This window comes from Oncorhynchus kisutch, linkage group LG13 (genome assembly GCF_002021735.2).
Source record: "Oncorhynchus kisutch isolate 150728-3 linkage group LG13, Okis_V2, whole genome shotgun sequence".
Lineage (NCBI taxonomy): Eukaryota > Metazoa > Chordata > Actinopteri > Salmoniformes > Salmonidae > Oncorhynchus > Oncorhynchus kisutch.
In genome coordinates, this window is record NC_034186.2 from 37111423 (window position 1) to 37133014 (window position 21592).

The following is a 21592-nucleotide window of genomic DNA, read 5'->3' on the forward strand; positions in this document are numbered from 1 at the left end:
ATCTGATAGGGCTGAAACACGCTGTGGGACCCACATTGATGGATGGCCTAATTGGTCAAGTCATGACTAATGATGTATCAATGCTAATAGCAGCACGGCTGTCACCTGGAAGATGGAAAGGCTGGACTTGGCGGCGGGGCGGGTCGTCATGGCGATGCTGATCTCTGATGACTCACACTCGTGGATGGTGACGATCTTGAGGGCCAGGGGCGGGATGTGGAGGTGTGTGAGTCGCGCATTCTTCAGGTGGTGGAAGTCACCCTCAGTCAACGTGTACCTGAGGTGGAACACAGTTGAGAAACAGTTCAGAGAGTTCAAGGCTGATGCAATATAAATGCTATTGTGCAATCCCTTGCAAGGAATGTTCTTCTATCCTCGTCCTCGGGAGCCACAAGGAGTGAAGTATTTTGTTCTCAGCTATCACTACACCTGATGAGATCATTTCCTTTGTTGGAAGTTTTTAGTACTGGGCTGGGAAAAAAGCTTGCACACACTGTAGGTTCCTGGGACCAGAATCAGAGAAGATTAGTTTAGGGAGAGATGGTGAATAGAGAATGCTGATGCAACATGGGTGCAGTTACTAAAAAACAGATTTTCTCACTTCAAACTGAAGGCTCAGCTGTAATATGTATTTTGCCCTACAGAATCTCTCAACTTAATTTGCATATCAGAATGAGGTGGGACTCATGCAAAGAACCCGGACAGTCAGAAAGAGAGAGCACACAGAGCTTAGTTATCATACATAATACATTTAATCACTAAGGCCAGAGGTGTGGTATATGGCCAATATAACATGGATAAGGGCTGTTCTTATGCACGACGCAACACTGAGTGCCTGGACACAGTCATTAGCCGTCATATATTGGCCATATGTCACAAACCCCTGAGGTGCCCAATTGCCATTATAAACTGGTTACCAATGTAATCAGAACAGTAAATAGTAAATTTCTGTCAAACTCGTGGGGGTACAGACCCACATCCTTTAGCTAAAGTGGGCTACATTGCCCAATTATGCTACACGAGTATGTCTGCATTTTGGAAACCCTTTCTATGAATGTGTATAATCTATTTTCAGAGCATCAGTCCCTATAATTATCCTGTAATAAAACCATCCATAAAAACACTTTTAAAACTGCCTTTATAATGTATTACACAGTTGTCTCCATAATGTCTTCCAATGTAACAAACTATGCGCCAATCTTCTCACAGATTTTTAAAACAAACACTTTATTGCCAAGGCAGTCATTGTCTTGTAGCGCAGAATATGAGCATATTCAGCGTGGTCTAGTGCGGGGGAGTGAGTGGGCGTCTGGATCTGTCTGACCTGCGGCCTTTATCCAGGGCCTTCCTGCCGTGGTTGAAGAGCGCCGCCTCGTTGAAGGAGACCCGGCGGCCGCCCTGGGTGCCCGTGGACAGGAAGCGCTCCGTCTCCATGTCCATGTGGGAGCTGGCGGCCGACAGGCAGTCTGACTCGTCGACCCGGATGGTGATCTCTGCTGGGGGAGAGTGGGGTGTATAGAGGGAGAGGTAAAGGTCTGGTGGAAGAACAGCACCACAGCCTCATTTACTACTGTCTTGTTGTCATGCAAATGTGTCTATGTCTAGTATTTTATGTATTCTAAATGGAGCTGTGCTTGTTCTAATATATTCAGAGACATAACAGATCTGATAGTGTAGTAAATGTTTTTTTTATTAGGGACAGTGCCTTCAGAAAGTATTCACACCCCTTGACATTTCTTCAATTTGTTGTTACAGCCTGAATTTAAAATGGTTTTAATTGAGATGTTTTGTGTCACTGGCTTATACACAATACTCCATAACGTCAAAGTGGAGGTATGTTTTTAGAAATGTTTACAAATTAAATAATTAAAGCTAAAATGTCTTGAGTCAATAAGTATTCAACCCTTTTGTTATGGCAAGCCTAAATACACAGAACAAAAACATAAACGCAACATGTAAAGTGTTGGTCCCATGTTTCATGAGCTGAAATAAAAGATCCCAGAAATGTTCCATATGCACAAAAAGCTTAATTCTCTAAAATGTTGTGCACAAATTTGTTTACATCCCTGTTATTGAGCATTTCTCCTTTGCCAAGATAATCCATCCACCTGACAGGTGTGGAATATCAAAAGCTGATTTAACAACATGATCATTACACAGGTGCACCTTGTGCGGGGGACAATAAAAGTCCACTCTAAAATGTACAGTTGTGTCACACAACACAATACCACAGACGTCTCAAGTTTTGAGAGAGTGTGCAAATGGCTTGCTGACTGCTGGAATGTCCACCAGAGCTGTGGCCAGAAAATGGAATGTTCATTTCTCTACCATAAGTCGCCTCCAACGTCGTTTTAGAGAATTTGGCAGTACGACCAACTGGCCTCACGACCAACTGGCCTCACAACCGCAGACCACGTGTATGGCGTTTTGTGGCGAGCGGTTTGGTCATGTCAACATTGTGAACAGAGTTCCCCATGGTGGCAGTGGGGTTATGGTATGGGCAGGCATAAGCTACATACAATGAACACAATTGCATTTTATCAATGGCAATTTGAATGCACAAAGATACCATGACAGGATCCTGAGGCCCATTGTCATGCAATTCATCCGCCGCCATCACCTCAAGTTTCAGCATGATTATGCACAGCTCCATGTCCCAAGGATCTGAACCCAAATCCTGGAAGTTGAAAATGTCCCAGTTCTTCCAAGGCTTGCATACTCACCAGACATATTTGGGATGCTCTGGTTCGATGTGTACGACAGCTTGTTCCCGCCCAATATAAAGCAGCATTGCAAAGTCATTGAAGAAGATTGGGACAACATTCCACAATCAATCAACCGCCTGATCAACGCTCTGCGAAGGAGATGTCAGGCTGCATGAGGTAAATGGTGGTCACACCAGATATGGACTTGTTTTCTGATCCACGCCCCTACCCTTCTTTTAAAGGTACAGTTGAAGTCGGAAGTTTACATACACCTTAGCCAATACATTTAAACTCAGTTTCTCACAATTCCTGACATTTAATCCAAGTAAAAATTCCATGTCTTAGGTCAGTTAGGATCACCACTTCATTTTAAGAATGTGAAATGTCAAAATAATAGTAGAGAGAATGATTTATTTCAGCTTTTATTTCTTTCATCGCATTCCCAGTGGGTCAGAAGTTTACATACACTCAATTAGTATTTGGTAGCATTGCCTTTAAATTGTTTAACTTGGGTCAAATGTTTCAGGTAGCCTTCCACAAGCTTCCCACAATAAATTGGGTGAATTTTGGCCCATTCCTCCTGACAGAGCTGGTGTAATTGAGTCAGGTTTGTAGGCTGGTGTTCTTCAGCTTACAAGCTTCACACTTTTTCCTCCAAACATAACAATGGTCATTATGGCCAAACAGTTCTATTTTTGTTTCATCAGACCAGAGGACATTTCTCCAAAAAGTGCGATCTTTGTCCCCATGTGCAGTTGCAAACCGTAGTCTGGCTTTTTTATGGTGGTTTTGGAGCAGTGGCTTCTTCCTTGCTGAGCGGCCTTTCAGGTTATGTCGATATAGGACTTGTTTTACTGTGGATATAGATACTTTTGTACCTGTTTCCTCCAGCATCTTCACAAGGTAGTCTGCTGTTGTCCTGGGATTGATTTGCACTTTTCACACCAAAGTACGTTAATCTCTAGGAGACAGAACACGTCTCCTTCCTGAGCGATATGACTGCTGCTTGGTCCCATGGTATTTATACTTGCGTACTATTGTTTGTACAGATAAACGTGGTACCTTCAGGCGCTTGGAAATCGTGCCCAAGGATGAACCAGACTTGTGGAGGTCTACAATTTTTTTCTGAGGTCTTGGCTGATTTCTTTTGATTTTCCCCTGATGTCAAGCAAAGAGGCACTGAGTTTGAAGGTAGGCCTTGAAATAGATCCACAGGTACACCTCCAATTGACTCAAATTATGTAAATTAGCCGATCAGAAGTTCTAAAACCATGACATCATTTTCTGGAATTTTTCCAAGCGGTTTAAAGGCACATTCAACTTAGTGTATGCAAACTTCTGACCCACTGGAATTGTGATACAGTGAATGATAAGTGAAATAATCTGTCTGTAAACAATTGTTGGAAAAATGACTTGTGTCACGCACAAAGTAGATTTCCGAACCGACTTGCCAAAACTATAGTTTGTTAACAAGACATTTGTGGAGTGATTGAAAAACAAGTTTTAATGACTCCAACCTAAGTGTATGTAAACTTCCGACTTCAACTGTATCGGTGACCAACAGATGTATATCTGTATTCCCAGTCATGTGAAATCCATAGATCAGGGCCTAATGAATTCATTTCAATTGACTGATTTCCTTATATGAACTGTAACTCAGTAAAATCTTTTCAATTGTTGCATTTATATTTTTGTTCAGGATAGATATCAGTGGGGGCGTGGAAATCTACTCTAGTGGCATGATTTTTTTAAGACTACCTCATCTTTGTACCCCACACATACAATTATCTGTAAAGTTCCTCAGTCGATCAGTGCATTTCAAAAACAGATTCAACCACAAAGACCTGGGAGGTTTTCCAATGCCTGGCAAAGAAGGGCACCTATTGGTAGATGGGGTATAAATACAAAAGTCAGATATTGAATATCCCCTTGAGCATGGGGAAGTTATTCATTGCATTTTGAATCAATATACCCAGTACCTACAAAGATACAGGCGTTTTTTCTAACTTAGTTGTTGGAGAGGAAAGAAACCGCTTTATGATTTCACCATGAGGCCAACGGTGATTTTAAAACAGCTACAGAGTTTAATGGCTGTGATAGGAGAAAACTGAGGATGGGTCAACAACGTTGTAGTTACTCCACATTAGTAAGCTTAAATGACAGAGTGAAAAGAAGGAAGCATGTACAGAATAAAAATATTCCAAAACATGTATCCTGTTTGCAATAAGGTACTAAGTAAAACTGCAAAAATCATGGTATAGAAATTGACTTTATGTCCTGAATAAAGTGTTAGGGGCAAATCCAACACGTTACTGAATACCAGTCTTCATTTTTTCAAGCATGGTGCTGACTGCATCATGTTATGGGTATGCTTGTCATTGGCAAGGACTAGGGAGTTGTTTTGGATAAAAAAATATAACCCTAGAGGAAAACCTGTTTCAGTGTGCTTTCCAACTGACACTGGGAGACAAATTCACCATTCAGCAGGACAATAACCTAAAACCCAATGCCAAATATACACTGGAGTTGCTACCAAGACAACACTGAATGTTCCTGAGTGGCCTAGCTAGTCAGATCTTGACTTAAATCAGCTTAAAATCTATGGCAAGCCATTCTCAAGGTTGTCTAGCAATGGCAGAGCTTGAAGAATTTTTTAAAGAATGTGTAAATATTGTATACTGAACAAAAATAAACACAACAATTTCAAAGATTTTACTGAGTTACAGTTCATATAAGGAAATCAGTCAATTGAAATAAATGAATTAGGCCCTAATCTATGGATTTCACATGACTGGTGCAGCCACTTGGCAGCCAGATCCTACCACTCATGAGCCAGGTCCAGCCAATCAGAATGAGTTTTTCCCCAGAAAAGGGCTTTATTAAAGACAGAAATCTTCCTCAGCACCCTACCTCCCCCTCCTCAAGTGAAGAAACTGGATGTGGAGGCCCCGGGCTGGCGTGGTTGCATGTGGTCTGTGGTTGTGAGGCCGGTTGGATGTACTGCCAAATTCTCTACAAAATGTCTGTTTTTATTTTTTATTTCAGCTCATGAAAAATGGGACCAACAGTTTACATGTTGCGTTTACATGTTTGTTCAGTATACAATCCAGGTGTGCAAAGTTCTTAGAGATTTACCCCCAAAAGACTGACAGCTGTAATGTGATTCTAACATGTATTGACTCAGGGGGTTGAATACTTATGTAATCAAGACTCTTTATATTAGCTTTTTATTTATAATATATATTTTATTTTATAAATGTTCCAATTTTTCTTCCACTTTGACATTACAGATTATTTTGTGTAGATTGTTTACAAAACTGACATTTAAAGCCATTTTAATCCCACTTCGTAACACAACAAAATGCGGTGAAAGCGGTGGGAATACTTTCTGAAGGCACTTTAAGTACTTTGTCTCGCTTAATGAATGTAATGTGTTACTGAATTATCATACCCAGCAGAGAGCAGAGATCCTCAGAAAACCCACATCTAAATGTTTGTATTTACACCGCATGATTACGTATCAGAGGAGCATGACCTTTTATCCCTGTTCTTGGGATAAAACATGACAGCTAGCTGCCGAAACAGTGACTTTAAAGAAATTATTTGCATCGGAGCAAAGGTTTCTATATTATTCGGCTGCCATACATTCTTATCCCAAGTGCGGAAGAATGATAAACATGGTTTTGACTCTCCCTCACTCACCATGGACTGGTTGAGACGCCTCAGTGTAGGTCGTGTTGGTTTTCTCAGGGTCGTCACTGGCACTGCAGCACAGAGGAGCAGATCAATGCACAGACATTATTACCACTGATGTCTATGGCTGTGTCTCAAATCATACGCTAGTCTCTATTTAGTGCAGTACTTTTGACCTATATAGGGAAGGTGTGATTTGAGATGTTTCCTATGCATTTAGAACTTTAGGCCAGCTGACAGTAGCACATAGAGAGGACCAGGATACTCTCACAGCCAGGTCAATCAGACTAGTAGCAGCAGAATCAATGCACATGTAAATCATGTCAGGTGACATGGAAACCTTCAGGGAGAAGGAACCTCCTGACCTCTTCAATAGAGAATGGGATGTCAGTTCTATACTATGGGTTTCAGTGGAGGCTGCTGAGGGGAAGATGGATCATAATAATGGCTGGAACGGAGCAAATGGAAACCATGTGTTTGATTCCATTCCATTGATTCTACCTCAGCCAATACCACGAGCCCGTCCTCCCCAATTAAGGTGCACCAACCTCCTGTGATGGGTTTTCTACTAATAAATATTACTAGATTAAATCTATGATCTGCAGTTCTAATCATATACATTTCTCTAAGGGGAGGAATTGTTTATTCCCTATATTATTGCTAATTGCCCTGAAAGCACTGTGTTTTTGACCCCCCCACCACAGCCTTATACTGGAGCAGTAGAGCAGCGGAGGTCTCTTCCCTGGCAGTGCGTCTGCGGTTCCTTTGTGCTATATTATCTGTGAGAGAATGACTTGAGGGATTTCTCTGTCCTTTCATTTCCTCTGTGCGCTCTGCCTGCGGTGTGTGTGTTTTTCACAGGGCTGCAGCCACAGCTTATAGCAGTGTGAGACGCAAGATGAATCACCGCCGACGGCTGCTATGAAATCTCATTACACTCATCATTTGTACCAGTCAGCACTACTCTGCCCTGGCCAGCCTGCAGCTGCCTCTGCCTCTATATGTGCTGCTGTGTACAGAAAGGAGAGGCACATGGTAATGGAATAAACATGGCTTTCTATTCAAATATTTGGATGGTCTCCATCTCACTCAGACATACATAGCTACATCACTAAACCATGCAGACTAGTGGTCTGACCTGTTATAGCTGCGGTCTCCATCACAGCAGCGTCTGGAGACAATCAGGATGACAGATAGCAGGACCAGTGTTCCCCCTAGGAAGATGGACAGGAGCACCAGCAGTAGGACGTAACCATTCTGTTGTTTACCAGGCTCAAATGGGACCCCCTGGAGAAACATTGGAGAGGATGAGGGACACCTGGGTGCACAGGTGTGCTGATTGTTCTGGGGTTGAGGCTAAGTGCAGGACAAAGATCCCGAGAGGAATGGGTGTTTACCGAGAGACAGGGACCACTGAGGCTGTGTGTGTGTAGTGTAGCGTGGAGAAGAAAAAGAAAACTGTCTTTCTCACATGAACATCAAAGCCCAGAGTATAGCTACTTGTAGCAGGGCCTCCTGGCTAATTGCTCCCCTGATCCCTGTATGATCAGGCTATTCATGTGAGACAAGGCAGCAGGAAGCCTAAATGGAAGGAAAAAAAACTACACTTTCCTCAGCAACAGTTCTCCTTTTAATTGCTTTTACTTGTTAGAGAGCAATTATTAAGCTCTACATACAGTACCAGTCAAAAGTTGACACACCTACTCAGTCAAGGGTTTTTATTTTTACTAATTTCTACATTGTACAATAATATTGAATACATATGGAATCATGTAGTAACCAAAAAAAAAGTGTTAAATCAAAAATATTTGATACTTTTCTATCAACCAGCTTCATGAGGTAGTCACCTGGAATGCATTTTAATTTACAGGAGTGCCTTGTTAAAATGAATTTGTGAAATGTCTTTCCTTCTTAATGCATTTGAGCCAATCAGTTGTGTTGTGACAAGGTAGGGTTGGTATACAGAAGATAGCTGTAATGAAGACACTGAGACAAGAAGCAGATGAAACGTTTAATAAAACAAACATGGAACCAGACAACATAGTAGTGTCTTTGCATAAACACAGGATCAATACTGACTGGGGAAGGAACCTAAGGGTGTGCCAGATATAGGAGAGGTAATAAGTGAGGTAACGGAGTCCAGGTGTGCCTCATGACGTACAAGTGTGTGTAATGATGGATCCCAGGACCGGTGGTTAGTATACCGGTGACGCCGGAGGGGAGGAGCAGACGAGGCAGTACCCCGGCGCGCGGCTCCAGCCACAGGATGACGCCGACCAAAGGGATGGCCCCGAGGACGAGGAGCGGACCAGTCCAGGCGGTAAAGATGGTATTCACAGATGGTGTTGGGATCCAGAATGTCCTCCACCAGGAATCCAACACCGCTCCTCTGGGCTATACCCCTAGCAGTCCACCAGGTACTGAAGCCGACCCTCACAACAGTCGGGAGTCCAGTAGAGATCTGACGGCATAGGCCAGACACCTCGGTGTCCAGCTAGGGGACCAGGAACCACCAGCCTGAAAAGGGAGACATGAAAAACAGTGAGATACGGTAGTCACTGCAAAGCTGTTGTAACCTGTACGTCACCTCGTTGATCCTCCAGAGAACCTTGAACGGCCCCACAAACTGGGGCCTCAGCTTCTTGCAGGGCAGGCGAAGTGGGAGTGTTTGATCTGGGTGTTTGAGCAATGGGGTGTAGGTGAAAAGTCCCTTCAGTAGACGGAAGGCCTTGTTGGCTGCTGGGCTCCACACCAACCTACAGGGCCCACCCTTGAGGAGAGGTGACGGACCTGAAGTTCCTGATGAAATGGAGGTAGAAGTTGGCAAACCCCAAAAACCGTTGTAACCCCTTTATGGTGGTTGGAACAGGCCATGACCTGACCACATCTACCTTCTTGTCATCCATCCTCACTTCCTGCAGGCTGATTTTGTAGCCTAAGAAGGAGACAACCTTCTAATGAAATTGGTACTTCTCAGCCTTGAAGAACAGGTGGTTAGCCAGGAGATGTTCCAGGACTGCTCAAACGTTAGTGATGTGATCCTCCAGGGTAGCCTAGTAGATCAGGATGTCATCGATATACACGACCACCTGGCGTCCGAGCATGTCCCTGAACACCTCATTAATGAATGCCTGGAACACTGACGGAGCATTAGCTAAACCAAATAGCATAGTGACCAGACATCGTGCTAAATGCAGTCTTCTACTCATCCCCCTCCCGGTACCAGATGAAATTGTATGCACACCTCAGGTCCAGTTTGGTAAAGAACCTGGCCTCGCGGAGCTGTTCAATGGCTGCCGGCACTAACGGGAGAGGGTAAGGTACTTTGCGGTGATTGCGTTGATTCCTATGTACTCAATACATGGGCGTAACCTTCAATTTTTTTGGGCCACGAAGAAGAAACCAGCCAACACAGGAGAAGTGGACGTGCGGATGAAACCTTGTTGGAGCACCTCTTGGATGTAATCATTCATGGCCTGGGTCTCAACCACTGACAGAGGGTAAATGCATCTGTGCAGAGGCACAGACCCTGCCAGCAGGTTGATGGCACAGTGCCAGGGGAAGATGAGTAGAAAGACAGGTGGCACCGGTCTTGGAGAATACCTCCCGCAGGTCCTGGTATACCTCTGGGATATTGGGCTGAAGGGAAACCACAGGACTTGCAACTGAGGTGGAACCACATGGGATGGGGAAGCAGGTCCTCTGGCATTCGGGTGACCAGTCTGATTCTCATCCTCGACCATGAGATGGTGAGGTTATGGCGTTAAAGCCAAGGATGATCTTGTGAATTGGTGATGAAGAAGGATATTCTCCTGATGAATGGACTCAATGGTGAGGATGAGTGGTTGGGTGATGTGTGAGGTTCCGGATCCTAGTGGCCGATTATCAAGGGCTTGAACCGGGAAAGGAGAGGAGAACGGGAATGAGATGTTAAGAGAGGAGGCAAGGGTCTGATCAAGGCACGGGAATCCACGAACGCTGTAGACAGTACATGAGGGACAGTCAACTAGTGTGATGGACACCAAAAAGAGAGTTTAGTAGAAAGTGATGAAGATGGAATACTCACTCCTGTCCTGAGGACACCGCTGGAACTGGTGCCCTCCTTGACCACAATACAGCCCCCGTCTGCATCGTTCAGCTGCCAGAAGGTGTGAGACCCCTACCTGCATGGGTTCAGGCTCTGATCCAGAGTGTTCTCTGAGTGAGGGAGAGAAGCGATGAGAGTTCCAACACTCACGTAGTAGGTCCTCCAGATGGATGGCCATCGCAATGAGTGTGTCCAAAGAGGTTGTCATCTCGACAGACCAATTCCGTCTGGACCTCCTCGCACAGACCTCTTTGGAATAGCATATGAAGCGCCGGCTCGTTCCATCTGCTGGATGCTGCTACTGTCCGGAAGGTGAGCATGTACTCAGCAACCGTCTGGTCCCCCCTGCCATAATTGGAATAAGCACTCAGCCCTCTCTCTGCCCTTCGGGGGCTGCTCGAAGATGCATTTGAACAGAGCCATGAACCCCTCATATGAATCTAGCTCGTCCTCTCTCCCAGGCAGCCATGGCCCATTCCAAAGCCCGCCCAGTCAGAGAAATAACCGTGGCAATCTTGGACCTCTAGGTGGTGGGGGCTCCCCTTTGGGGCATAAAGAAGAGGGAGCACTGAAGTAGGAAGCCACAGCATTTAGATGGGGTGCTGTCATATTTATCCGGGGAGGGACAAACGGGTATCACTGACCTGTGTGTTGCTGAATGGGCTGTTGTGCTGGCGCAACTGTTTGTAGAGTATCCTCCACTAGTTGACGGCAATGTATGTTCGAGACTGAAGAAACTCTCATAGCCGTCCCCAGTTGTGCCAGCTGGTCCTGCCGTTGACGTAGAAGGTATCCCTGCTGGTTTGGACCAAGTCCATATTATGGCAAGAACCGCTTAAATAAGCAAAGAGAAACGACAGTCCATCACTTTAAGACATGAAGATGTCAAGAACATTGGAAGTTCTCAAGTGCAGTCACAAAAACCATCAAGCGTTGTGATGACTTTCATGAGGACCGCCACAGGAAAGGAAGACCCAGAGTTACCTCTGCTCCAGAGGATAAGTTCATTAGAGTTACCAGCCTCAGATAATTGGCAATTAACTGCACCGTAGATTGCAGCCCAAATAAATGCTACAGAGTTCAAGTAACAGACATCTCAACATCAACTATTCAGAGAAGACTGCGTGAATCAGGCCTTCATGGTCGAATTGCTGCAAAGAAACCGCTAGTAAAGGACAATAATAATAAGAGACTTGCTTGGTCCAAGAAACACGAGCAATGGACATTAGACCGGTGTAAATCTGTCCTTTGGTCTGATGAGTTCAAATTTGAGGTTTTTGGTTCCAACCGCAATGTCTTTGTGAGACAGAGTAGGTGAACAGATGATCTCTGCATTTGTGGTTCCCACCATGAAGCATGGAGGAGGTGGTGTAATGGTGCTTTGCTGGTGACAAGGTCAGTGATTTTAATTTAAAATAAAAATAGAATTCAAGGCACACTTAACCAGCATGGCTACCACAGCAGTCTGCAGCAATACGCCGTCCCATCTGGTTTGCGCTTAGTTGGACTATCATTTGTTTTTCAACAGGACAATGACCCAAAACACACCTCCAGGCTGTGTAAAGGATATTTGACCAAGGATAGTGATGGAGTGCTGCATCAGATGACTTGGCCACCACAATCACCCAACCTCAACCAAATTGAGATGGTTGGGATGAGTTAGACCACAGAGTGAAGGAAAAGCAGCCAACAAGTGCTCAGCATATGTGGGAACTCCTTCAAGACTGTTGGAAATGCATTCCAGGTGACTACATCATGAAGCTGGTTGAGAGAATGCCAAGAATGTGCAAAGCTGTCAAGGCAAAGGGTGGCTACTTTGAAGATTCTCAAATATAATTTAGACTTGTTTAATATTTTGCTTACTACATGATTCCATGTGTTATTTCATAATTTTGCTGTCTTCATTATTATTCAACAATGTAAAAGAATAAAGAAAACCACTTGAGTAGGTGAGTCCAAACTTGACTGGTACTGTACTTCTGCCTATTGTGTAAGACCAGGTATGGTAATGGTGATCAAAACTCTAGTAGCTTTCAGATGTTAAAAACAGACAATGCTATGAGAAATACAAACAATCCACTGTGCAGATGCATAACCTTACCAATTACAGCATGCAGGTTGACGCCATTGATTTACACCCACTGGTTTGTGCACCGTGAATCTATAAATGCCACAGAGCAATTTAGCAATTGTGGCCTGTGCTATTAACCTGTCTGCACCTAAGACAGGAAAAGGTGCTCTGATGATGGCGCTGGAGTTGACTGAATACAACAGGGAGGAGATTTTAGGCTGGCTGTTCAACGCATAGTTGAGGTTCGACCAAAAAGGTCATTCTGAAGGAGGTTGGACTTCCTTCAGAAATGTGATAGAATTATGATAGAAATGTGTCTACCTAAAAGCTTTACAAAGAGGTAGGAGCTTCCTTTGACAGTAAACCTTCACCCCGCCAACAGCATGTCAAGGCACTTTGGCTCTAGAGAAGCTGTGTGTGGCTAATTGAAAAAGCATCAGACAACCAGAAAGTCCCTTTTGATAGACTACTATCCAAACAAAAGCCTTAGAAACGCTCCAGCTAGTTTACTCAGAAACAAACTTTTGGGACTTCATTCATCCAATGCATTGTTAGATGCAAACCGCTCAAGGGCAGCAGTACGACTATTGTACAAAGGCATGCTGCTATTGTAAGCATGTTTAATACCAGTCACAAAGGCTATAGTCCATGCAGTAACCAAGGTTAAAAACTGTAGTCTGTACCATAAACTCAGTAATATTCATGTTACCCCAGTGTTGACTGCTGACATCAGAAAATAATTTCTCTAAGGAGGAATTAAATTTAAGATTAGATCAGGGATTTTATCATTTCAGACCCAGCCCAGGATGTTCCCTCTATCAGCCATTCAGGCAGAATAGAGGAAGAACAGTCAGCTTTGTCAGTTAGCAGAAAACCCACACAGAAGGGGCTGGCAGTGACTTACGGTGGAGTTCTCGGTGAGGTTGTTCCAGACGGTAGACTCATTGCTCATGGTCCAGGCAAGCGTGAGCGTCCCCCTGAGACAACAAACAGGAAGTTAGGCAGCTGTTGGAATAGACACCACAAAACACCAGTTATATCTGAGAGATCTACTGTAAATATATCTGCAGACATATGTCCCTCTAAAATAATTGAGGAATATGCAGAAAAACAAAAACAGAATGACAAAGGCCTGTAACATAATTATACTGTGGGCCACCTTTATCAACCGGCTGCATATGAAAATGGCATTGAATCTGAACAAATACACTTGAGAACATATACCAACACAGTGGCAAGAAAATGTATGTGAACCCTTTGGGATGACCTGGATTTCTGCATAAATTGGTCATACAATTTGATCTGATCTTAAATAGACAAACAGTCTGCTTAAACTAATAAACAAGTATACATTTATGTCTTTATTGAACACACCGTGTAAACCTTCAGTGCAGGGTGGAAAATGTATGTGAACCGTAGGATTTAATAACTGGTTGACCCTCCTTTGGAAGCAATAGCCTCAACCAAACATGTTCTGTAGTTGTGGATCAGACCTGCACAACGGTCAGGAGGAATTTTGGACCAGTCCTCTTTACAAAACCGTTTCAGTTCAGCAATATTCTTGAGTGCTTCACACCAGACATCACAAGGTCATGCAACTGCATCTCAAATCAGGTTGAGGTCAGGATTCTGACTAGGCCACTATTTTCTTCTGTTGAAGCCATTCTGGTTGTTGATTTACTTCTGTGTTTTGGGTCATGTCCTGTTGCATCACCCAACTTCTGTTGAGCTTCAATTGGTGGACAGATAGCTTTATATTCTCCTGCAAAATGTCTTGATAAACTTGGGAATTCATTTTTCCATCATGATAGCAAGCTGTCCAGGCCCTGAGGAAGCAAAACAGCCCCAAACCATGATGCTCCCTCCACCATACTTTACAGTTGGGATGAGGTTTTGATGTTGGTGTGCTGTGCCTTTTTTTTCTCCATAGTGTTGTGTGTTCCTTCCAAACAACTCAACTTTTGTTTAATCTGTCCACAGAATATTTTGCCAGTAGCGCTGTGGAATATCAAGGTGCTCTTTTGCAAACTTCAGACGTGCAGCAATGTTTTTTTTGGACAGCAGTGGCTTCATCCATGGTGTCCTCCCATGAACACCATTTTTGTTTAGTGTTTTGCATATCAGACTCACAGATGTTAGCATGTTCCAGATATTTCTGTAAGTCTTTAGCTGAAACTCTAGGATTCTTCTTAACCTCATTGAGCATTCTGCGCTGTGCTCGTCTCATCTTTGTAGGACGGCCACTCCTAGGGAGAGTAGCAACAGTGCTGAACTTTCTCCATTTATAGACAATTTGTCTTACGTGGACTGATGAAAATCAAGGCTTTTAGAGATCTTTTTGTAATCTTTTCCAGCTTTATGAAGGTCAACCATTCTTAATCTTATGTTTGAGCCATGATTCACATCAGGCAATGCTTCTTGTGAATAGCAAACTCCAATTTTGTGTGTTTTTTTACAGGACCGGGCAGCTCTAACCAACATCTCCAATCTCGTCTCATTGATTGGACTCCAGGTTAGCGGACTTGATTCCAATTAGCTTTTGGAGAAGTCATTAGCCTAGGGGGTTGACATACTTTTTCCACCATACACTGTGAATGTTTAAATTATGTATTCAATATGGACAAGGAAAATGCAATAATTTGTGTGTTATTAGTTTAAGCACACTGTTTGTCTATTGTTGTGACTTTGATGAAGGTCAGATGACATTTTATGACCAATTTATGCAGAAATTCATGGCAATTCCAAACAGGTCACATACTTTGTATGTACATACAGTGGCAAGACAACTTCAAATATAAATAAACCCCAGCAAACTGGGAATATTCCCAAGATATTATCAAACATTACTATTAAGTTCTCATTGGGTTTTGAGCTAACATTAGGATGATAACAACCCATAAACATTCAAATGTTTTTTTTTTAAATCACCAAATATTTAATATCAAAGAAAATGTTTGAAATTAAATTTCCTTGGGATTCTCTAACATTCACAAAAATGTTGTTCATAACATCTGCAAAAAAACACCACAGAACATTCTCCTAAGGATCTCAGCTTGCCAGGGAACATATACTGAACAAAAATATCAATGCAACAATTTCAAAAGACTTGACTGAGTTACAGTTCATAAGGAAATAAGTCCATTTAAATTAATTAATTTGGCTCCAATCAATGGATTTCACATGCCTCTGGGAATACCGATACGCATCGGTTGATCACAGATACAGTGCATTTGGAAAGTATTCAAACCCCTTGACATATTTTTTTTATTTTACCTTTATTTAACTAGGCAAGTCAGTTAAGAACAAATTCTTATTTTCAATGACAGCCTAGGAACAGTGGGTTAACTGAATTGTTCAGTGGCAGAACGACAGATTTTTACCTTGTCAGCTCGGTGATTTGATCTTGCAACCTTTCGGTTACAAGTCCAACGCTCTAACCACTAGACTACCTGTCGCTTACTGTAAAGTAACACAATTAGTTTACGTTACAGACTTATTCTAAAATTGATTGAATTCCCCCATCAAAAAGCAACACCCCATTATGACATAGCAATAACAGGTTTAGACATTTTTGCAAATGTATTAAAAATGCTGAAATATTACATTTGTATTCAGACCCTTTACTCAGTACTTCGTTGAAGCACCTTTGCCAGCGATTACAGCCTTAACTATGATGTTACAAGCTTGGCAAACCTGTATTTGGGGAGTTTCTCACATTCTTCTGTGCAGATCCTCTCAAGTTGTCAGGTTGGATGGGGAGCGTCGCTGTACAGCTATTTTCAGGTCTCTCCAGAGATGTTAAATCGGGTTCAAGTCCGGGCTCTGGCTGGCCCACTCAAGGACATTGCAACTTATCCCGAAGCAACTGCTGCGTTGTCTTGGCTGTGTGCTAAGTGACATTGTCCTGTTGGAAGGTGAACTTTTGCCCCAGTCTGAGGTCCTGAGAGCAGGTTGTCATCAAGGATCTCTGTACTTTACTCCGTTTATCTTTCCCTCGATCCTGACTAGTCATCAGACCAGAGAATCTTGTTTCTCATGGTCTGAGTCCTTTAGGTGCCTTTTGGCAAACTCCAAGTGGGCTGTCATATGCCTTTTACTGAGGAGTGGCTTCTGTCTGGCCACTCTACCATAAAGACTGTTGCAGAGATGGTTGTCCTTCTGGAAGGTTCTCCCATCTCCACAGAGGAACTCTAGAGCTCTGTCAGAGTGGACATCAGGTTCTTGGTCCCTTCCCTGACCAAGGCCCTTCTCCCCCGATTGCTCAGTTTGGCTGGGTGGCCAGCTCAAGGAAGAGTCTTGGTGGTTCCAAACTTCTTCCATTTAAGAATAATGGAAGCCACGGTGTTCTTGGAGACCTTCAATTATACAGATTTGTTTTTGGTACCCTTCCCCAGATCTGCGCTCGTCAGATGTGGCAGGGCTTGAAAACTATTACGGCCTACAAAGGGAAACCCAGACGCGAGCCTACCAGACGAGCTAAATGCCATTTATGCTCGCATCGAGGCAAGCAACACGGACGCATGCACAAGAGCACCAGCTGTGTTTTAACGCTCTCGGTAGCCAATATGAGCAAGACCTTTAAACAGGTCAACATTCACAAAGCCGCAGGGCCAGATGGATTACCAGGATGTGTACTCAAAGCATGCACGGACCAACTGGCAAGTGTCTTCACTGACATTTTCAACCTCTCCCTGACTGAGTCTGTAATACCTACATGTTTCAAGCAGACCACCATAGTCACTGTGCCCAAGGAAGCAAAGGTAACCTGCCTAAATGATTACCGCCCGTAGCACTCACGTCGGTAGCCATGAAGTGCTTTGAAAGGCTGGACACCACCCCCAGGTGGTGAGGGTAGGCAACTACACATCTGCCACACTTATCCTCAACACTGGGGCCCCTCAGGGTTGTGACTTAGTCCCCTCCTGTACTCCCTTGTTCACCCACGACTGCATGGTCAAACGACTCCAACACCATTATTAAGTTTGCTGACGACAACAGTGGTAGGCCTGATCACCGACAACGAGAGCCTATAGGGAGGAGGTCAGAACTGGCAGTGTGGTGCCAGGAGAACCGCTCCCTCAATGTGAGCAAGACAAAAGGAGCTGATTGTGGACTACAGGAAAAGGCGGGCCGAACAGGCCCCCATTAACATCAACGGGGCTGTAGAGGGTGGGTCAAGAGTTAAGTTCCTTGGTGTCCACGTCACCAACAATATATCATGGTCCAAACACACCAAGACAGTCGTGATTTGGGCACAACAAAACCTTTTCCCCCTCAAGACTTGAAAGATTTGACATGGAGCCCCAGATCCTCAAAAAGGTTCTACAGCTGCATCCTGAGAGCATCCTGACCGGTTTCATCACCGTCTGGTATGGCAAGTGCTCAACATCTGACCGTAAGGCACTAGAGGGTAGCGGGTATGGCCCAGTACGTCACTGGGTCCAAGCTTCCTTCAATCCAGGACCTATTTAATAGGCAGTATCAGACTTTAAAAAATTGTAATTGTCCGAGACTCCAGTCACCCATGTCATTGACTGTTCTCTCTGCTACCACACGGCAAGCAGCACAGGAGCACCAAGTCAAGGACCAAAGGCTCCTTAACAGCTTCTAACCCCAAGAAATAAGAATGCTGAACAATTAATCAAATGGCCACCAGACTATTACATTGACGACCCCCCCCCCCCTCCATTTGTTTTGTACACTGCTGCTACTCTATTTATTATCTATGCCTAGTCACTTCACCCCTACCTACATGTACAAATTACCTCTAACCCCACATACTGGCTCGGTACCCCTGTTATTGTGTTACTTTTTACAGCCGGGCACCAGAGGGTAATAGGGGATTTTTCTTTACCAGTTGAATGTATACATAACACAATATATTGTATTGCAAGTTAATTATTTTTAAATATGCAAATGAGACAAACTGGCCTTAAAATATGCACTAATTTTCTTATTACGATAATCGTTTTCAACACTGGTTCAAGGCAGAATGTTTTGTTTTATTATGACAAGACACTCAATGGTCAGACTTTTACAGATCAATATACTAAAATTACTGTCATTTCATGGCATTATTTTTTATTTAAAAAACACAAGATATTAAAAAAAAGCCTCTGTAAATATGACTAAAAGACATAAGATCCTGTGTGTGGAATAATGTGAATGCACATCCTTTGAAGCCTGAGAAATGAATTGGGGCACATGTCATTTTTAGAAAATGGCTGATAAAGATATGCTAATGCAATTCAAATGTGCTTATCTATAAATAAGAGTTTTAATTCATGTGACAACTTCTAAACATCAAATATACCTTTGTTTCAAGCAACAGAGCATATGCTTTGAATACTGGTCTGTTGGGCAGTTTTGTTCAAAGTCTCATATCACTTCACTCAATTTGTCACATACAAGGATTTTGTATGGCTGTTGAAATGTGCAGAACATTAATCAGCTATGCCTGCCCCATATGTAAGGCCCTCTGAGTTGTTGCTGGTGCCGCTTTACTCTCGACTGTGTCATGGGACCTGCACCTACGCTTGGCACACTCCATTGAAGAAAAGTCAGCTCTCGCAACATGCCTTGCATCCTCCTCTCTGATTGCTTCCAGTGTCACCAATATGCTGTCAAGCCACAATTTGTTCATCACATTTGATATAGCAGTGGCTCCCTCAGTGAACGTGGTTACTGCCATACTGCCTGCTCCGTCAATGTGGCTTTTGCCCGCAGACAGTTTTGGGGCATCGCAACCATATTACAGAGTTCAGACAACCATTTGCATTCTGGGTTCCTCCATGCTACATTCTTTTGAGGATGTTATCATTTGACATCCAGGTACCATTTTCTGTGCAACCTCTTTAAAAAAATGTATGGCCTCCAAGGTTTTTGTGACAGGGTGGATCTTCACCATTTTCTATGGCTCGCTGGTACCAGCACCAATCATAAAGCCCTTTTAATATCAGCCGATGTCACAAAGTGCTATACAGAAACCCGGCCTAAAACCCCAAACAGCAAGCAATGCAAATGTCGAAGCACGGTGGCTAGGGAAAACTCCCTAGAAAGGCAGGAACCAGGTTCTGAGGGGTCCTCTCCTGGCTGTGTCGGGTGGAGATTATAACAGTACATGGCCAAGCTGTTCAAGCGTTCATAGACGACCAGTAGGGTCAAATAATAATAAGCATAGTGGTTGTAGAGAGTGCAACAGGTCAGCACCTCAGGAGTAAATGTCAGTTGGCTTTTCATAGCCAATCATTCAGAGTTAGAGACAGCAGGTGCGGTAGACAGCGAGAGAGTCAAAAACAGCAGGTCCGGGACAAGGTAGCACATTTGGTGAACAGGTCACACCTATCCCGTAGTTGGAAGGGAATCCTCTCGTGCCAAGTGCCATCAAAGGATACATTAAGGTCTATGATGGCATCCTCATCCAACAACTCTGCTATGTCTGGGTCTATATCTGCATATGCTCTTCTAATTGCAGCACTCTGACTGTAGCCCTCTGAATCTCTGCATCTAAAGAGGGGGGATAAAGTACTTATGTCTGTCGACATCACAGTCATAATTGCAGAACTAAATATCAGCATGTTACCCAATGTTAATATTAGCATATATTTACTTTATGTAACGCATTTTTTTTCTTCACTAATCACATTAGCCTACAGTGTCATAGGGCTGTAGCCTTTTTTTCACCTTTATTTAACCAGGTAAGCTAGTTGAGAACAAGTTCTCATTTGCAACTGCGACCTGGCCAAAATAAAGCATAGCAGTGTGAACAGACAACATAGAGTTACACATGGAGTAAACAATTAACAATTCAATAACACAGTAGAAAAAAAAGGGGGAGTCTATATACATTGTGTGCAAAAGGCATGAGGAGGTGTGCAAAAGAGCACAAAAGTAAATAAATAAAAACAGTATGGGGATGAGGTAGGTGAAAATGGGTGGGCTATTTACCAATAGACTATGTACAGCTGCAGCGATCGGTTAGCTGCTCAGATAGCTGATGTTTGAAGTTGGTGAGGGAGATAAAAGTCTCCAACTTCAGTGATTTTTGCAATTCGTTCCAGTCACAGGCAGCAGAGTACTGGAACGAAAGGCGGCCAAATGAGGTGTTGGCTTTAGGGATGATCAGTGAGATACACCTGCTGGAGCGCGTGCTACGGATGGGTGTTGCCATCGTGACCAGTGAACTGAGATAAGGCGGAGCTTTACCTAGCATGGACTTGTAGATGACCTGGAGCCAGTGGGTCTGGCGACGAATATGTAGCGAGGGCCAGCCGACTAGAGCATACAAGTCGCAGTGGTGAGTGGTATAAGGTGCTTTCGTGACAAAACGGATGGCACTGTGATAGCAAACTGGATGCAGTCTGAGTAGAGTGTTGGAAGCCATTTTGTAGATGACATCGTCGAAGTCGAGGATCGGTAGGATAGTCAGTTTTACTAGGGTAAGCTTGGCGGCGTGAGTGAAGGAGGCTTTGTTGCGCCTAATGCGACACTAATTGTATACAGTGGGGCAAAAAAGTATTTAGTCAGCCACCAGTTGTGCAAGTTCTTCACAAGGTTTTCACACACTGTTGCTGGTATTTTGGCCCATTCCTCCATGCAGATCTCTAGAGCGGTGATGTTTTGGGGCTGTTGCTGGGCAACACGGACTTTCAACTTCACTGTAGGTCTGTTTTCCTATCACTCTGTTTTGTTAACTTTGAAAACATTTGCTGGAGCAAGGAAATAAATATTATTTATACACAGCAAGTCACCTGACAATCACGGGCTACTCCCCCTTTTTATTTATGTGTCACTCTGGTCATTTCTCTGATATAAGCAGAGACTCAAAGAAGGAATCCCTAGGACTTTGCTCATTTTCTTTAGATCTGCATAACCAAGTCCAAGTTTGTGAGCTAGCAGAACCATCCTCATATTTATATCAAATGCCACATCTCCCCTGGAGCACTCCTGCAGCCTGGAGGAAGTGTAAACACTCCTCCTAAATTCATCACGATCACCTCATTCTATCATGACTGAATACCTGGTTGGTGAAGTCTA

The 21592-nt window shown here is 43.6% G+C and overlaps 1 protein-coding gene across 3 annotated transcripts in view; it reads right to left on the reverse strand.

Moving 5' to 3' along the window:
* The window catches only part of cbarpb (CACN subunit beta associated regulatory protein b), a 49398-nt gene that overhangs the window by 13614 nt on the left and 14192 nt on the right, over positions 1 to 21592 (reverse strand). The window contains exons 2-6 of one of the 3 annotated variants that reach the window (XM_031786161.1): positions 13461 to 13533; positions 7537 to 7685; positions 6408 to 6469; positions 1325 to 1493; positions 106 to 277 (exon numbers count right to left, since the gene is read on the reverse strand). In XM_031786161.1, coding sequence (XP_031642021.1) covers positions 106 to 277; positions 1325 to 1493; positions 6408 to 6469; positions 7537 to 7685; positions 13461 to 13508 — 600 coding nt within the window. In that variant the 5' untranslated portion in view covers positions 13509 to 13533. Of the gene's footprint in view, positions 1 to 105; positions 278 to 1324; positions 1497 to 6407; positions 6470 to 7536; positions 7686 to 8395; positions 8916 to 13460; positions 13534 to 21592 lie in introns of those variants that run through there. The other 2 variants (XM_031786160.1, XR_004202386.1) reach the window with 2 other exon arrangements.